Here is a 19394-nt window from a genome sequence, read left to right on the forward strand (position 1 = left end):
GGGAACCAAGAAGGATAATTCCCTTTTCCTGGTTCTCAAATGGAGGGTCTTAACACCAGCCAATGTTTCAAAACCAAAACCAAACCAAACCAAACACCTGCAAAGCAATGCTGGCACAGCTCTCTTCCACTGGCTCTCGTTTTCGTTGCCCCACTGTCATTCCGGGAGGTTTCCCCTTAACTGCCATCACGATTTGCCTCATCTGTCAACAGTGGTGGAATTAGATAGGAACAATTAACCAAAACTAGAAAAGAACAAAATCGGACCCTGTGGAAACTGCCTCAGCCTGAACTCCGGTGAGATGAACACCAACAGTACCGGCATCCCAACCCCACCCCCCCCAATTCCTGTCCCCAGTCCCAAACCCTGCCCACAACCCCTTTGGCGACACTCAGGCATCACGGTCCCTCAAGGGCAAGGCTCTGTGTAGAAGGGGCCCGAGCGCCCTAGGAGGGCTCCACCTGCTCTGGCTCATCCGGTGACAACCTGGGCTGGCACTGGGGGCACCACCACGTGAGCCTCTGCAAGCCCCCCGGAGGCCCCAGTGCCTCCTTCACGACCTGGTGCCCAGCAGGGCACCGCTCCTTCTGGTAGATCTGCGTGTGCTGCTGTCTGCCCTGGAACTTGCCCCGCAGCCAGCCTGCACTGAAGGCCACCACATGGTCCACCAGGGCCTCGAGGCGAGGAAGACCCAGGAGTGAGCCGGGAGAAAGCGGGTGGATCCCAGCTCTGAACAGGGCCTCGTTCTTAATGATGTTCCCTGGAAGAAGGCAGGGAGGGGACAAGGGAAGGAAAAAGGACACATCCATAAGGAAACCTGGCCACAAAATTAACAAAACAGAGCACAGCTGATACGACGGCAGCGGCGAGCATCTCACGAAGATCCAGCGCGGCTGAGAAGCTCTCGGGCAAGTCACGTACTGAATCAGCCGGCCCGTCTGCGAAGTATTTGCTAACACTTACCCTTCAGGTTGTTGTGAAGACGAAATGACATAAAACTCACGCGTGGCCCATGTTACAGCAAAGAGATTAACAAGAGGGGCTCTGGACCCGAGTGCCTGGCTGTGAATCCCGGCTACCTGACCCTGGTGAATTCCCTGCCTTCTTGAGGCTTCCGTTTCCTGGTCTGTAAAGCGCGGGGGAGGTTCCCTGGTTTTCGTGGGCAGTAAATGAGAATTCTCACACACACATACAAATGCTGAGCACCGACCGTGCTGGTATGTAGAGGGGAATCAATAAATACTAGCTGTTATGATTAATTAAAATGTCAAGCATGACACCGGAAATATAGAAAGTGTTTAGGAGGTATTATTATATTACTTTCCTACTCCTGCCTCATTTGCTGTGAAGTCAACCTCGACCTCTCCGTCCAGAATCAGTAAGTTTCTTCAAAATGTCCCAACAGTGCACTTTCTTTAACCTCTACCAGGCATTTATCACAGTCTATCTTAAGCTCCAGGGGGCTGAGTCCATGCTTGCTGGGTCACTAACAAACTCTCCTTCAGGAAGAGAAGGGGCTCGGTGGAGGCCAGGCGTTCGGCACGTGTGGAGCAGATGGACGGACGGGTGAAAAGGCTGCTCTTCCAAGAGCTTCACAGTCGCACAAAATTTCTCTCTACAATTCGCCAGCAGACTACCTGCTTCATATCTCAGCTGTGCCCTTAGAGCAATGTGTCTTTTGCTTTCGTTTCTTCACCTGAATGAAGGGAAAACTAGTAAGTGGCCATCCTGGGGAAGAGCAGTAAGGATGAACCCACGAACCTGGCACAGTGGAGTCACCTGAAAAATGTCGGCTGTTCTGATTATCGTTTGTAACAACAGCCGGTTACACCAGCATTTCTCTTGCTAATTACCCCAAAGGCCGCTCCTGGAAGCCTGTGCTCCTCTGGGTGCAGGGTCTGCGTTTGTCCTACTATACTTAAATTAAAAAACAAATTAAAAACAAAAAAAGGATGGAGGGGACGTGACCCCTGCACTCTAGAAGGTCATGCTCCAGTGCGGCTATCAGGCCGTCAGGCCGACTGCGACTGATAATGTAATGAGCGTAGGAGAGAAGCTAGACACGGCCTGATCTGCTCCCTCATTTTAAAAACGAGGGAGGTGGAGCCGAGGAGCCCAGGTGACCGTCCAGCATCACTGACACCTGCGGTGGGTGCCAGTCTCCTGCCTCCTGGACGAGGGACTTTTTCATTGAGTCGCTCAGTGGGGCCACCCTCTGCCATCAGCCATACCTAAGCCTGAGAAGTATCTCTGGTCCAACAGCGTACAGCAGACGGGCTGCTCCCGGCCCAGAGCTTCCAGGGCCTGTCCTCGATGGAACTTTTCTGACAAGATGTCAGAGGTGGGTCTGACCACCGGGGAAGAGGAGCTCCACACCATCTGACAGTTATAGAAGGCCAAGAAGCCGCCCCCGCCGAAGTGCAGGACCAGCCTGGGAAGAGAGGAGAGGTCACAGTGCACAGGGCTATGACAGCAGCATCAGGTCACACGTGCACACACAGCTCCCACTCCGCTCAGGATAATCTGGGGAAGCTAAGGTCCCAGAGGAGAAAAGGGATGGCTCTGCCAGAATTGTTAAACTCTCACGGCCAAATGGAGTAATTAAAAGAAAATGTCGGGCTTCCCTGGTGGCGCAGTGGTTGAGAATCCGCCTGCCAATGCAGGGGGCACGGGTTCGAGCCCTGGTCTGGGACGATCCCACATGCCGCGGAGCAACTACGCCCGTGAGCCACAATTACTGAGCCTGCGCGTCTGGAGCCTGTTCTCCGCAACAAGAGAGACCACGACAGTGAGAGGCCCGTGCACCACGATGAAGAGTGGCCCCCGCTTGCCCAACTAGAGAAAGCCCTCGCACAGAAACAAAGACCCAACACAGCCAAAAATAAATAAATAATTAATTAATTAAAAAAAAAAAAAAAAAGATTGAAATGCTTAATATTAAAAAAAAAAAAAAAAAAGAAAATGTCTACTCTCTCCTTTTTTCTGATCATAACAATACGTGTTGGCAGAAGGCAACTTGGGACGTACAGAGAAGTCTCAAGTTCAGGAGGTGTGGCTATGGCACAAAGCAGGGTTTGTGAAGGACGGAGGACAGAGAAACCGACGCTAAGGAGGCAGCTCTCCCAGTCCCAGGCAAGACCTACCAAGAAAGACACATACACACACCGCCCCTCCCCGGGCTTCCTGAATTCCAGGGACACAGGAGAAACCTCATGAACCCTGAGAAGCAATAACGGGTTACTCTGTAAGGGGAGAGACTCGGGCTGCAGCTGGACTCCAAGACTCACGTATCTGACCTGGGTGGTATCTTATGTGAAAGTAAAGGGACAGCTTGAGAGGAACAGGACTCAGAAAAACACCTACGCATAGTACCTGAGGTAATTACTCAATGAAAAGTACATCCCAACGGAAATTAAATCAGCAAGGATCTCAAGATGAGGGGAGATGGAAAGGACGGATGGAAAGATTAGCACTGGACTCTGTCACGTCTATTGTGAGATCCGAGTGGCCTGCAATCGTAACAGTGCATCTGTAATCCAAGTGTGAGGAAAAGATTCTCAGAACAAAAAGACACCTACATTAGTGTGTTTTTAATATTAATTAATTTAATTATACATAACTAACAATGTAGTTAATTAACAATCTGGAACTAAAATTCTAAACTATCTCAGCAGACACAAGAGATGGGAGAAGAAATGACAGGAAAGTACAGAAGAAGAAATATTTTAAAGGTCTCATCTCAGAGGGAGGGGGGAAGGAGAGTGAGCAAAATATCAGTGTTAATAATAAGGGAGAAGATTATTAATTTAATGCTATTAAAAATTTGATAGTTATTAACTCAGGGAAAAAAACAGGTATCATTTAAAGATAATATTATTACCAAAGGAATAAAGATGAATAGCAGTACTTCCAAATTAACAGAGGTTTAAAAAAAAAAAAGGAAGAAAAGAGACTTCCCTGGTTGCAGAGTGGTTAAGAATCCGCCTGCCAATGCAGGGGACACAGGTTCGAGCCCTGGTCCAGGAAGATGCCACATGCTGCGGGGCAACTAAGCCCGTGCGCCACAACTACTGAGCCTGCGCTCTAGAGCCCGCGAGCCACAACAAGAGAAGCCACCACAATGAGAAGCCCGCGCACCGCAACTAAGAGTAGCCCTCGCTTGCCGCAACTAGAGAAAGCCCGCGCGCAGCAACGAAGACCCAACGCAGCCAAAAATAAAATTAATTTTAAAAAAAAAAAGGAAGAAAAGAAATGTGATAAATCCAACAGAAAAGAAGAAAACAAGGGACAATAAAACTACAAATGAAAGAAAATCCAAATAGCACAGTTACCCCATTTCAAAACAAGGAGTTTGCGTCTGACTTTAAAGAGATACAAAAGCCTGCTATTTACTGTTTACAACAAGCATACCTAAAATAAGTGAAAAAACAGACCTACAGCTAAGTGGAAAAAAGACCAGGGGGTGAGCCACCAAACACGGAGCGGCACTGTTAACATCAAGAGAAGCAGAATTAGGGCTAAGGGCAGAGAGAGGGTCCAGGACTGTTTAATAATGAAGCTGCAAAGAACCTTTGAGAGTCAGGGACCCTGATGCCTGGGAGCAAGGGCAGCAAAACACAGAAACAAACACGAAAGACAAGGAGAAACTCTATAAAACCACAACTAGCCTGGGGGACTTCAATGCTCCTCTTCCCAAGTTTTGCATATTAAACAAAAAAAAAATAAGCAAAAACAGAGAAAATCTGAGCTATCAAAACAATAACCTGCTCTTAACATTTACAGAATGTTTTTCTTTTTTTGTTTGGTTGGTTTTTGTCAGAATGTTTTACTTTTAATGAACATTCTATCTTCATTTATGTACACAAAATGTAAGCAAAGATCAATTATGTGTTTGGCTGCAAATCTTGATGCCAAAAGTAGAAAATTTACAGGCTGCCACCCTGATCGTAATCCAATAAAAAAATTAAAACAACAAAAAAAACCCCAAAAAGATGACCCCAAATACTCAAAGACTTGAAAAATTAGGAAATACTCTTCCATGTGGATAGTATACACAACTATTATTATTTATTTGAAGGACCTACAAAGTAGATAAAACTCAGGCAAGCCTAATAAAGAAAAAAAGGGGGCGCGGCAGCCAAAGCAAAATATGCAACATGGAAGGAGTTATAACTTGACAGGAAGAGATTCAAAAATAAGTGAATGACATGAGTTCACTGTGTGGCAATAAATTTGAAGGCCTGCGGGACCAGCCTTGTTAGTGGAAGAGCGTTCCAATTGCCCCGGCTGGTGACCGAGTCCGGAATCAGCCCATGAGCCCAGCTTCGGGCCATGAGAGGTTTCCTGGGGGTTTCGGGGAAAGCTCTCCTTGCTCATCTGAACTTTAGAAATGACCCTCTCTCTCTTCTCTTCCTCTTTTCTTGTGTGGATATAAGGCCTGGAACTGCAGGAGTCTCCTGCTGCTGGTCTAAGGACAAAGCCAACAATGTGGCAAAGTGCAAAGTCAGGAGAATCACAAGAATGTGAAGCCAAAGGCTTGGACCAGCGTCAACACCAAAGCCCACACTCCCTCTGAACTTCTAATTATGGTTGACCCCTGAACAACTTGGGGGTTGGGAAGCTGACGCTCTGAATAGTTGAAAATCTGCGAACATAACTTACAGCCGGCCTCTGTATCCACGGTTCTGTATCCACGGATTCAACCAACCTCAGAGTGAGTCATGTAGCAATGTAATATTACTATAGAAAAAATCCCCGTGTAAGTGGCCCCGTGCGGTTCAAACCTGTGTTGTTCAAGGGTCAACTGTCTGTGAGTCAAAAAAATCTCACCATTCAAGCCAGTCTGAGTTGTTTTTTTTTTTTTCTCTCTCTCTTTTTTTTTTGGCCTCACCATGCGGCTTGCGGGATCTTAGTTCCCCGACCCGGGATGAAACCCAGGCCCTCGGCAGTGGAAGCGCTGAGTCCTAACCACTGGACTGCCAGGGAACTCCCTCTCTGACTTATTTTTATAGTCCCAAGCATCTTACTGGCCTTACATCATACCATAAACAAAGACTGTAGTTCTGGACATGAAAAAATATGTAATTATGAAACTAGAAAAGTATTTTGATTTGGAGGTAGAAGGAGCCTTCTTTAGCAAGAGGATAAAACTTAAGAGCTATCAAGGAAAATACCGACCACTCACTACATACAAACTAAAAATCCTGAATGCCTAAAGGCACAAACACCATCAAAGGACACAGACAGGCTGGAAACACTAGCACCACACATCACAGAGGGTAACACACAGGATCCGAAAGCCCCTACAAATTGATAAGAAGTACACAAAAAACTCAGTGCTACCATAAGAACGTTCATTCTCTTTGACCAGCAATGATTCCTCTGGGAATCTACACTAAGGAAAGAATCCTGAACATGGATAGAGGTTTCTGCACTGATATTCTCCTCAACATTAACAGACTGAAAACTGGGGCAATTCTGTCCCTAAATTCAGAGAGCACTAGTCAAGCCATAAAATGTTGTTCAGAGGCCTCCCAGCCTCAAGGGCTGTGTTTGTTGGGAAAGTACTCCCCGCTCTCTAAGCTGCCAGGTGGTCCCCATCCCTCTCTGGGTGCAGACCACAGTCGACCTGCCATCTCAGTGGGCAGAGAAGCGGGTTCTCTCTCCTAGGCGGCGGGCTGCTGGAGACCACCCAGCGTGCCCGCAGAGCCCGGCCCAGGCCCGCACAGTGGAGCCCTGGCGAACCCCACAGACCCCGCACAGCCGCCGACACTCACAGCCCACGGCCTGCTCAACCACGCCTTACCTTGGAGAGGGGTCTCTCCAGTCACCCCTCTTGTTTGCCTTCTTCGCTCTGGAGAACTCGTTCACCCAAATGCTGCCAAACAAACCAAAGCTGACCTGCAGCCACCTCTCGGCACCTCCTGCAGGGCTGTCTCCCCACAAACACTGCAGGCCATCATCTCCACTGGGGACAGCATCGTCTCCTCCTGGGGACCCGGAGGACTGGTCAGAGACTTCCTGGTGGTGCCCGGCCTCTTCCTTCCACTCTTTGTGTAGAGGCGTTGACAGTGGGTTGTTGCCAGGGCACATGATTTCTTCATCTGGATCAAATCTAAGGAATAATTTCTTTCCATGGACCTAGAAAAAGATGAACATGATCTAAGGCTCTGCTATAGACTTATTTGTGTCCTCCCAAAATTCATGTGTTGAAATCAACCCCCAGTGTGATGGTGTCTGGAGGTGGGTCCTCCAGGAGGTGATTAGGTCATGAAGGTAGAGCCCTCATGAATGGGATTAGTGCCCTTATAAAAGAGACTTCAGAGGGCTCCCTCAACCCTTCTTCCACATGAGGACACAGCAAAAAGATGGCTGTCTACAAACCAGGAAGTGGGTCCTCACCAGACACTGAATCTGCTGGCACCTTGACCTTGGACTTTCCATGCTCCAGACTGTGAGAAATAAATTTCTGTTGTTTATAAGCCACCTGGTGTGAGGTATTCTGTTACTGCAGTCAAAACAGACTGAGTCTTACCCAGAAAGGGGAAGACTGGAAGAGATGTATATAGACATTTATCCTAATGCAAATGTCTCCCCTCTTGCCTCTTCCATGAAACTTTCCCAGCTTGAGTATTTGGGACTTGCCTTTTGCTTTTTGCTCCAGTCGTGTGGGCACTTAGTACATGGTTTTCAAAGTAAGTGGAAGTATCAGATCAGCAATGAAATAGATGCACGCTAGATGCAGGGCCACCCTAGAATACCTGAGGGGAAATACTCCCAATTTTTTCATGAATTAGCTAATAAGTAAATACTAATTGTCATTCCTGTATTCAATTCATAATACTTTTTCTTTGATAGAAATAATCAACATACATACACATACACACCACAAACTGACAGCAGCTAAAGACAACCCACTGTAAAATTCTGTAGCCCTCACCACCCCCGTGAAATTGGATTTGATAGAAGGAATGGCCACAAGAGACCTCACGATAAAAAATGACGATCAGTACGATTTCAGTAGAAGAAAATGAAAACAGAAAATGTGTGTAAAAGAATGTTCCAGCTACTGAGTATTCTATTTTCATATAGCTAGTCCTGGAAGGTAATGTGTATATGGCCCGATTCCAGGATAAGCCTCTTTCTGCAAGACCCGAAATTCAGGCAGTCTTTCCAAGAATTAAAACCGAAACATCTGGCATTAATAATGGAAATGCCTGTGATACTTTGACCACCAAAGGTACATACTTAAAGATCACAGTTCTGATGAGATCTCCAATTTGTCAATTAGTATAAAAATTAACAACTGGAGCAGTCTTTTGAAGCCCTCTCCCCAAAAGAGGGCATTATCTTTCTAAATAATTCCAGAATAACTTAACTGCAAATGTGAGCACAGTTGTTTGCTGCCACACATCAGAAATGGTTTAACTGAGCTTACATAAAAACCTGAGCAAGGAATAAAGTAGGCATAAGAGAGTTTGCTCCAGACAACACTTTCTCGATGCAACTTCACCCATGTTGGTATAAGGCTGATGAAAATATTTGTCAGATGACCCTCAAGGTCAAAACATTTACCAGGTCAAAAGGCCTAGGTCGGGAGACCCTTGCACCCTTCCCAACAACGGCAATTTCCGCCGTCCCTCTTTTAAATTCCTCTGACACTATGGTTAGTTCAGTTCTAATTGTTAACTGGGTTTATACAACGTGCCAGGCAGTGTGCTAGGTGCTGAGGGCCACACAGATGAGTGAGTCTTTGCTCCTTCCCTCAGGGAATTCAGGATTTAAAAGGAATGAAGTTCTGAACCAGGTTACAACAGGGATGAACCTACGAAACATTATGCTCAGTGAAAGAAGCCAGTCACACACGGCATGATTCCAAGTATGTGAAATGCCCCCACAAAAGGCAAATCTGTAGCACAGAAAATAGAGTAAAATGGTCGCTTAGGGCTGGGGGTGGAGAGTTGGGGTGAAAGGGAAAGGACTAATGGGCACAAGGCTTCTTTCGGGGGTGATGAAATGTTCTGAAGTTGATTATGGTGATGGTTGCACAACTCTGTGTCAAGAAACTGAATTGTACACTTGAAATGGGTGAACTGGATGCGATGTGAATTACACCTCAGTAAAGCTGTAAATATTTTTTAATTGGAGGACTGATATAAAGTCTAAGTACGCAGTGGGATTTGATCTCCAGATGTCCCACCCACCCAGACTAGGATGGGACAGAAACATTAACAGGCGGAAAGGACTCAATATTTACCTCCCACCCATAATGCTTTCTTAGGCAGCTCTGGAGTGTGTGCTCTGCAAAATGAGAGGCTAAAACAAAAGAGAAGATATGGGACCAGGTGTGGAGAGACTGCTGGCTGCCTCCCACTATCCCTCTCTCCCCTCTTCCCTACCAACAAATCTACTGATTTCAGGAACGTCAACATGCTCAGCTAAAAACCTACGTCTCCCAGCCTCCCTTACAGATGGGGAAGCCAGTGAGATTGTGCAGGAATGGTCAAATGTGGTTTCCAGGAAAGCTCTTTAAAATGGATGAACCAGTTTCCAGCTCTCTCCTGCCTTTTCTTCCTGCCTGGAATGTGGATGTAATGGCTGGAATCCCAGCTGCCATGTTATCATCATCATCATGAGGATGAGGGCTACAACCCAGGGAGAGAAGAGCAGGAGCTTGGGCCCCAGTGATATCGTGTCACTCCTACACCACCCTGGACCGCCTCCTCTGGACTTCCTATTATGGGAAGGCGGAAAAAAACCCTCCTGACTTGTATAAGCCACTCTTCTGAGTCTGTTATGAGCAATTACACATAATTCCTGACACAGAAACTGGTGAGCTTATAAGGAAGGACAGTGAAGGGCCATGCCAGATAAACAGCTGGCACAGAGTGGAGCCAATTTTCCTCTGCCTCACGAGCCCACCCTGCTCATTCCACCTCCTTTTTTTTTTTTTTTATTTATAACTGTGTTGGGTCTTCGTTTCTGTGCAAGGGCTTTCTCTAGTTGCGGCGAGCGGGGGTCACTCTTCATCGCGGTGCGCGGGCCTCTCACTATCGCGGCCTCTCCCGTTGCGGGGCACAGGCTCCAGACGCGCAGGCTCAGTAGTGTGGCTCACGGGCCCAGCCGCTCCGCGGCATGTGGGATCTTCCCAGACCAGGGCTCGAACCCGTGTCCCCTGCATTGGCAGGCAGATTCTCAACCACTGCGCCACCAGGGAAGCCCTCCCACCTCCATTTTTGAATCTGTAACTGATTTTCAAACCTGAAATGCCCTTTCTTCTCCTTCTGACCCACTTAAGTCCTCCATCCTTCAAGGTCCAGCTCAAGTCCCATCTCCGTCATGAAGGCTTTTTCTCCAGGCCACAGGACCTCTTCTATGTCGAGGCCCTCAGCTGGGCCTTAATCACACGCTCCCTTCCTCCATTCATTCTTACCTAACAGCTTCCCATTTAGGGACACAGGTCCAAACTTCCAAATTCAACTCTCAGATCCTGAGAATAGGACCCACGGACAGAGGCACCGAAAGGGAGCCCACTGATGGGGACCCACTTGCCAGGCAGCTCCCCAAGGCCACCTCCCTTAGGCTTCTGGGCTCCCAACACTGACCCCTGCCTTGGTTTACTGGGAAACCAGTGCCCAGATCCATCTCAAGGCTCCCTTGCCTCACATTCTTCTGTCCACTCAGCTACTGAGTAAATATTTTCTGCAAGCCAGCTCTGTGAAGGCAGGTGCTAAGATCCCAGCCACTGGGACCCAGAGACAAAGGGACATTAATCCTGTCCTGCAAACTCTGCAGGCCAGTCTGGACAAAGAGTCCAGGTGCTCTCACGGGAACAGCACAGACCTGGAGGTCAGGGGGCCTGTGCTCCAGTCTCTGTCCCTTGCTAGCTACGTCGGCTTGGGCTAACCACTCCCCCTCCCTGAGCCCCACCTCCAAATGCAGAAAACACACATGAAGGTGTAGCAGACCTCTCACAGACCTCTTCCAGTTCAAGAATGGAACACCCATGAAGGTGTAGCACACCTCTCACAGACCTCTTCCAGTTCAAGAATGGTTTTATAGCCTGTGTGTGTGTGTGTGTGTGTGTGTGTGTGTGTGTGAGAGAGAGAGAGAGAGAGTGTGTGTGTGTGTGAGAGAGAGAGAGAGAGAGAGAAGGCCAAGGTGGAAGACAGAGAACTAGTATTTACTGAGCACCTATTATGTGCCAGGCATAAAGTCTGCTTAATTCAACAATTTTAACTGGTAGGTGTTTATCCCCATTTTACAATTCTAGCAGACACTAGAGCTAAGAGGTTATGTAACTTGCTCAGGAGCACACAGCTAAGAAGCAGCAGAAATCCTTGGTTTTTCTACCGGCAATTACCAAATGCCTCCTAAGTGCCGGACACTCAGTTAAGTGCCAGGAATACAATATTGCTGAGGTCACAGCCCCTGCCCTGTTTACTTGTCTCCTCCACTCAACAGGCAGGACAAATTCAGCAGTGAGCGTCCAAAAGGAGGTATAGGGTGCCCGGGAAGCACAGCAGAGTCTCTTCTCCAACCCAGAGAAGGCAGGGCAGGCTTCTCAGAGGATGTGATGGCAAGGCTAAATCCAGAAGGAGACCAGGAATTACCATGGTAACATGAAGGGACAGGAATGGGGGTGGAGCTGGGAGAAAAAGGAAGACCTGCCCACGCAGGGCAGCAGCACGTCAACCATGAAGGACTGTGAGAGGAGCTCTAGATAGTTCAAAATGATTGGAGAGAGATCTGGGGCAGGGTGAACTGCAGGCCAGAGAGGGAGGCATGAGTCAGACCACAAAGAGCTCTGCGAGCCCCTTAGGGCAGGGGTCCCCAACCCCCGGTCCCTGGCCGGGCCACGGCCTGTTAGGAACCAGGCCACACAGCAGGAGGTGCGCGGCGGGGGGAAGAGCGAGCGAAGCTTCATCTGCCGCTCCCCATGGCTCGCATTACCGCCTGAACCATCCCCCCCCCCACGCCCCTGCCATCCGTGGAAAAATTGTCTTCCACGAAACCACAGGTTCCTGGTGCCAAAAAGGTTGGGGACCGCTGCCTTAGGGAATTCTGACTCATGCTCAGAGCAAAGATGAGTCAGGCTGAAATCCAGATCAGAAGGCTATGCTCTTTCCTCACCTCCCTGCTGGCCCCATAGAATGAAACACGGTTTCCAAACAAAGGTGCACATCAGAGTCTGCTGGAGTCATCACAACCGCTCCAGACGCTGAATGTGAATACCCAGCTCGTGCACATGTATTTTTTATAGTTCCGCAGGCCACTGTGCTGCTCACCTGAGGCTGAGAAATGTCAGAAGGGGAGCTGCGTGGAGTCCCAGCGTGCTCGCCTCAGGCTCGAGGAAGTGACAGCATGGAAAGTTTTGAGATAAATTTAGGGGCGGTACAGGGTGTGCTGACGGAGTCGGCCCGCTGGGGTGAGCTGTGGAATGAGCCCGTCAGAAGACGATGCACTCACCTGGGTGTCCTGCAGCCACAGGGATTGGAAGCCGGCAGGGTTCAGCTTCTTACTGCTGCCCCCTGTCTTGACCACCTGCTGCCCCACGAAGGGGGAGACCAGATGGTGAAACTTCCTCACAGACGGCCCCTCCGGCATCCCTGCAGGCAGAAACGTGGAAAACAGGCCGCTGACTTAGCTGGTTTCTCTAGAATTTCTGATGGGTGCCAAGCTCCAAGCAGCCGTTTTTGGGTTTTTTTTTTTTTTGCCATCAACTTTAAGAGCATATACGGCCAAAAAGGGAACGTGGCTGGGAAGGTGGGGTCGGATCAAAGAGAAAGCCCCAGTGAGGGAGGCTGTGAGCCAGCTTCCCGAGGACGGCTGCCCCATCCCATCCCCTCTCGCCTTTCTTCAGGCAGCACCAACAGTGTGCCAGGCATCACACCACAAGCGCCCTCCGCTTTGATCCTGTGGCAGCCTGAACGGGAGCCCACCCTTGTTACTCGTTTCCTGGACTGTGGTCCCTAACTCATCTCCAGGCTTTCTCTGTCCTCCTTCTGCCTCCCCAAAGCAATCATTCCAGCCCACTGCTGCTGCTTTATCTCCTCTCTTTCCGTGGAGAGATGGTCGAGGTAGAGAAGGCTGTAAGGGACACAGACACAGATGCAGATCCAGCCCTGCCAGGACCACCCTGCTAGTAGCAGCACGGCATATGTGACAACAATGCAGAGCTCAGAATCATGACAGGTGCAGACACAGGGTCATGTCAGGTCAGATCAGGGAGAGGCCACATCCGGCTTACCTAGGGAAGATTATCCCTGGTAACTGAGAAACAGCTGGGGTTCCATTTTAACCGTGATGTAGGGTGACCTGTGACCCCCATCTCCTCCTGCCCAAATCATCCAAGTTCACTGCGAGCTTGTGCGGGAGGCATTCATGTGTTTGAGCCTGAGTGCTCAGCACCCCAGCTTCTAAGACACAGAAGGCATTCCCCCCACCCTTACCCTACTTATCCACCTGTTTCCTCACCTGCGCAAGACTGCAAGTTATGATGAAAACCCAAAGAACTAAGCAGTTTCCTGGCACAGTGGTAGCTACTGCATTTCAGTAATTCTAAGTAATATTTTAAAATCTCTGAAATGGCGGTGCCTCTTACAGTCCGTGCTTTCTCAGAGTTTCATTAGCAGCACGTTCCATAATATGTATTTTTAATTTGATGGTGCTTTAGACTCACTAAAATGTAGTACACCTGCCCCTCATCAGACCTTCAAGTCACTCGAGAGGCTCTCCTGACAAAACAGCGGGGCTGCAGGAAGACCGGCCACCGTGCAGCCGACCTGAACCTCAACCAGCTCTGCGCCCTGTCTCTCCAACCGTGGAAGCTTCTGGAAAAGCTCCCCTCTGAAATGCCTCTGATGCTTAAAATCTTTCGACACAAGGGCATGATTCTTTCTCGGGTTTATTTATGGAGATGGAAAGCTGGGCAGCGAGCGGCCTCTACCACAGCCTTAAAAGATCAGAAGCCGCAGGGACACAGGTCCCGAGGGGACACCCCGCGCACGCTCGTTAACCGCGCGAGGCTGGTAAGGGGCTGGCTAGCGGACCACACTGACGGAGGAGGGGGCGTCGCCGGCGTCCTCTCTTCTCAGCACGTCACCGCCGCCCCCGCCCCCGCCCCGGGGAGAGTCTAAAATGTCTGCTTTGCCCAGCGCCTTCTCGGGGTGATGGGGGGAGAAGCGGACGCAGAGACGGGACTGACGGTCACTGCAGAAGCCTCGGTCGGGCGGGGGGGGGGCGAATGTTAAAAAGTGGTAAACAGCCAAAAAAAAAGAAAAATTCAACCCGGGCTGCGGGTTTCCATGAGGGACGCTTCTAAAACGTTCGGTAACTGAGTTTTCACGCCGGTAACAAGGTGACGAGGGTAAAGCTGGGGAAAGCCCTAGCATTTCCGACGGGGGGCGGGGGGACCCGCCACCGCCGAGGACGCGCCGCTCCGCCCCCTCCCGACCCGCGCAGGTCCCGCGACGCGGCAGGGGGACTCGCGGCGGGACTTACCAGCTCCCCGCCCGCAGACCCCGGGACCCCAGCGCCTGCGAGGCCCGCAGACCGCCTCCGCGCGGGCCGTGGAAGACCCGGCGCCCGGCGTGCGCGCGGGTTGCCCCTAGGATGCGCGCGGCACTCTGTCGTAGGTGGGCGGGAGAGGCGTGAGGAGAGCGCGGCTCTGACTGGAGGTGGGGAGTGGGTAGAGCGAGACTCCTCCCCCGGGGGGGTGGGGTAGCTCGGGGCTCCGCCCCCGGTGAGCGTAGGAGGCGGGGCTCGCCCTGCGCGGGTGGGGTTCGGGATTCCGTTGTCCAAACAGGTGCGGGGCTCTGTCCTGGGAGGCGGGAGTGGGGTTTCGCCCTTGGGAGAGGCGGTGAGGGTGCGGAGCTCCTCCCCTAAGGAGGTCGCTGGAGGCTGGGCCAATGCCGATTGTCGCGGGTAAAGGGTGGAGAGAGAGTGAGTGAGAGCAGACGGTGGGGAAGAAGCAAACCGCCTTTGGAAAGTTTATTGTCTTACGAAGATAGAGAAAATTAAGTTGCTGAATAGGAGAACTTTAGGTGGTCAGGCAAAGGCAAGCCTTTGGTTTTGCTGAGCCTCCGAGCCCAGCGAGGTAATTGTGAAAAGGAAACAGGTTGTCAAGAAATCTCATGAAGTTTTTAAAGGGTGGGATTTTTTTTTTTACTTTATATGATTTGAATATTATTATTTGAATTTTTACCGTAAGCAAATTTTGCTTTAAAGGTAATATTAAAATTTTCCAGACAATAAAAAAGATAAAATAGTAGACTTTTAAAATAGGAATGTTCCATTGTTGTTAATTCTCCAAAGAGGATGGGGAGCCAGCACTTTCCAAGAAGTCAGCAGGGAAGTTTGGGGAAACTGTTCCGGATGGCAGGCACCAGGGACTGTAGCTGAGAGGGCCCTGGGGAGGTCTTGGCCAGCACAGGGAGACAGGCCCAGTCCCTCCCCAGGTTGTGTCTTGCTGATCCAGCCGGAGCAGTACTGGTGGCGCTTCTACTGAACCGGCTAGGGCAGGAAGTGAGGAGAGGAAGGCTGGAAGGTCTGGGCTACTGAGGGTGCTCAGCACAGAGGAGCCCTGGAGGGGGGATGAGATTTGAGGGGATGGTGTTTCCATCCCCCCCGAGCCTTCTGGTCTCCCTCTTTCTATACCTGGCCTCTTCTGGGAACAACATACCCACCACGGGATGCCACCTGCTGTAGGATCAAGCACACCCTAACAGTAGCTTCTGGAGCCCCTAACTCCCCATTCTGTAGACTCTGGCTGAGCTGGGAAGGAAGCCAGAGCCACAATCCTTGCCTCGCCTCTTGGACTGAATGCCTGGTGCCTAAGAGGGCTCTTCTGAGGCCGAAGGGTTGTAGAGTTGAGCAACCACGTGGTTCACAGCTTACCTCTGTCATTTACAGTATAGCTGTTGTTTGCTGAGCACATGCACTGTTCTAAGCTCCTTACATATATTGCCTCAGTAGTAGTTATGGGGAGACAAAGCAAGTCACAGTATCTCTGAATCTATTCAGCATGAAGTGGGATAGCTATTTCATGGTGTTATTATGGAAATATCACAAAGCAAGGCTTCTCAAACTTTATATGAATCACCTGGGAATGTTGTTTAAATGCAGATTCTGACTCAGGTTTGGAGCAGGGCCCAAGATTTTGCCTTTCCCACAAGCTCCCAGATGCTGCTGGTGGTCCAGGGACATAAGGTGGAGCAGTGAGGACTTAGGAGCACAGCGGTTGGCAGTTGGTGGCACTTAATATTCTTTGAATGAATGGCTAAATTAGATCTTAGATACGAAACTCATAAACTGTAAAGTGCGGTGCAAATGTATGCAGTCACCATTCTAAGACAATAAAGCTGGGGAATCTGCCTGGCAAAGGGCAAGCTTCCAGAAGCGCAACTCTGCAGAAGAGCAGCGAAGAACACTGTTGCTGCATCAGACTACCTGGGTCCAAATCCCACCGCTCTGTGGGCAGAGCTTGGGCAAGTAATTTAACCTTTCCATACCTTAGTTTCTTCGTCTGTAAAATGCAGTGAAATGCCTACCTCACGGGGTTATGGTGGGATTTACTGAGATGATTCACCTAAATCTCTTAGCGCTGGGCTTGACATATAGCGATAGATCAATATGTTTTTAGTTATTATTAGTTGCGTCCTGGACGGGGAGGGGGGGGGGCAACCTCAAAGCCCACAGGAGCCTGGGCCTCAGCACTATGGGGGTCAGCACCCAGTTTTCTAAGGGCCATGGAGCCGATTTCTCCCTCTCCTTTTGTGCCTGTGACATCTTAAACAGGGTTAAAGTTACAATGCCCATGAAAATCGATTAAAGCAAGAAAGGATGTGATGGAGAAAAGCAGTAGGATGTGGTGGGGAATCAGATTGCCAGTGAATGAGCTTGGGGTCCTGAACCACATGGAGGAGGTTTCATGTGTCTCTAGGAACCCCTGGGGAACCTGGAGGGCTGAGAGTGAGGCCCCTGGGCCCATTCCAGTTGCCCCTCTTTTTTGGATGTGTGACTGTGGACGGTGAGCCCTATTTTCCAGTGGTTCTAGGACCTTCTTTCATCATGTCTAAACTGGAGAATTCGGAACCAAGGATTCTCCCCAACTTCTAGAGAGACGTTGAAAGACTTCTTCTTGGAGTGGGACCCCAGGTTGTGCGGGGTTTTCAGCTTTTAGGTTTCCACTCTTTGGGAGAGGCAGGGGGGCGGTGTAAAAGCTCAGATTCTGCAGTCAGGTTTGAATCCTGGTTCTGCATGTACTAGTTCTGTGGCCTAAGGGAGCTACTTAAAATCCATGGGCTGTATCTTCTTCGTGTGCCAAACGTGGTTGTGAGGATATAGGAAAGTTTTAATGGATGTATAAAGCTACTAGCGCAGCTGATTTGCAGGAGTGCTCGGTAAGTGGCAGGTGCTTTTTTTAGCACAATTTCTGGGGTGGTCTCAGATGGAATGTTTGAAAAGCAGGCTGTTGCATTCTGGAGGCCACAAGGAAGAGAACGCCGGCGCCCCCAAATGGTGAGCGCGTTAACTGCAAGGGAGGTATCTTTATGCCAGTCTTGGCCTCCTTAGTGAGGGTAGGTGCTCAGTAAGTGCCCCTCTTCCTCATGCCAGCTCTGTGGCCTTGGGCAAGTTCCCTCGACGATGGTGGGACAAGAGGGCTTGGACCCGATCATCTCTGAGACCCCTCATGATCTGTAAACGAGTCAGGCATGGCCTCCCAATCCAGGCATCCTTTTTCCTAGTGGGGTTATTTCCCTTCAATTCGACTTGCCCTGGTCAGCTGAGGAAGGAAACCTCAGCAATACTACCCCCAGTCCTTAGCAGCTCGTGTCCTGTAACCCCCCCTGTACTCCCAGAGACCCCAGGCCCAAACCCTCCTGTAAGGAAGGGGCTACCAGGAATTCCTCAGCCCTGTCCTTGTGCAAACTGCTAGATTTTAGACTGCAGGACCTCCGGGGGGGCCTAGAGCAGCTCCAGGGGGCCTTGACAACTGCCCTGGGACTGTCCCACTGCTTTGCTTCATAGCTAAATGGCAAGGTTTGCTCTGGGTCCCAAGTACCAGGACACCCTGGTCAGATGGAGCTGACCTCATCAGTTTGACCAACACAGCCTTGCAGCCCTGGACTAAACTGGAGCCTGAGTATAGGCGTTCTTAACCTGGGGAATATGGAGAAGTTTCCAGAGTTCATAGAACTCCTGAAATTGTGAGTGGTGTATGGGTACCACTCATATATGTGTACCTTTCTAGGAAAGTGGTCATGGATTTTGTTACATTTTCAGAGAGGTCTGGGACTCCAAAAATTAAAAAAAAAAAAAAAAAAAAAACACTGCCCCAAATTGCAGAAATGACTTTCTTCAAGCATTCTCCAAGCAGGACCCTGTTCCGGTCCCATAACCTGCAGCACCTCTCAAACCTCATCAACGCAGCTGGGTAGTGAGGGAAGACACCAAGGTCATTTGATGGACGTAAGAAAACACACCACAACTACAGCATGGCATGCTGTCCCCATCAGTGTGACAGCGGTAAAAGACCTGAAAATGTTTCCCATCGATCTGCTTCCTCCACTGAAATCAGCTTTCAGAGCCTACAGTCCTTTCTTCAATAGTTCTTCATGATGGGAAATTTCTATTCTTTGAGGGGGCGTTTAGAATCAGGACAGGTGACAAAAATTGGTCAAGTGATGTAATTCTATTTGGGACCCCCAAATTCTGTTTGTGGCTGAGAAGCAATAAGCTTGGTTCTCTTAGGCTGATCTGAGCAGGTCTGGAGAGCCTCTAAAGGGAGTTCCAACCTATGTTTTCACCGTGGCTGAAACAGTGGAATAAGTAGTTTCCAAGGCAGCTACTTTGAGAGGCAATGCTCATTTGGATGAATAGCTTCTGAAACATTTTTAAACCTCATTACTTGGGTCACAATAAAGGTACTATTTTCCCCTTGGAGAACATCCATCCGGAGTCTCCAGAGGGAGTATTTTCAAATCTTGGGGCCCTGGGGTTTCATCCGGACCAACAAGAGTATGTAAGACTGAGAGAGATGAGCCACTTTGCTCAACTTGTGGTTTCAGAGCTGCTGGTCCCAAGTCCTGGATGCTGGATGGAATTCAGTGTGACCCCAGGGATGAATTTCTTCATGTCTTTTCCTGACCATCCGCACAGCATGACAGCCCCAGCCAGGCATGGGACTTGTGCTCCCTGCGTGATACCAGATACGGCAAGGATAATTTCGGATTATTTCTGCTCTCACAACTGCTTAGAGCTTAAAGGGAACTTAAAGATCTCCTCCTCCAAAACATTTGCAGATGAAGCTGCTGAGGTGAAGAGCAGTTTGGTGAAATGCCCAGAGTCCCACAGCTAGACACTGGCCGAACCTGGACTAGAATTCTGAAACC

General features: G+C 49.7%; 1 protein-coding gene across 1 annotated transcript; it reads right to left on the bottom strand.

Annotated features, from left to right (window-relative positions):
- Nucleotides 1-363: 363 nt before the first annotated feature.
- NEIL2 (nei like DNA glycosylase 2) lies at nt 364-14639 on the bottom strand. The gene is made up of 5 exons (XM_036856652.1): nt 14503-14639; nt 12469-12608; nt 6806-7140; nt 2232-2431; nt 364-760 (listed from the first exon to the last, which is right to left on the bottom strand). Exons 2-5 carry the CDS (start codon nt 12604-12606, stop codon nt 447-449), a joined length of 987 nt encoding a protein of 328 aa, XP_036712547.1. The 5' UTR covers nt 12607-12608; nt 14503-14639; the 3' UTR covers nt 364-446.
- Between the last annotated feature and the right edge of the window lie 4755 nt (nt 14640-19394).

The sequence above is a fragment of the Balaenoptera musculus genome, chromosome 6, assembly GCF_009873245.2.
Source record: "Balaenoptera musculus isolate JJ_BM4_2016_0621 chromosome 6, mBalMus1.pri.v3, whole genome shotgun sequence".
NCBI classification, from domain to species: Eukaryota; Metazoa; Chordata; class Mammalia; order Artiodactyla; family Balaenopteridae; genus Balaenoptera; species Balaenoptera musculus.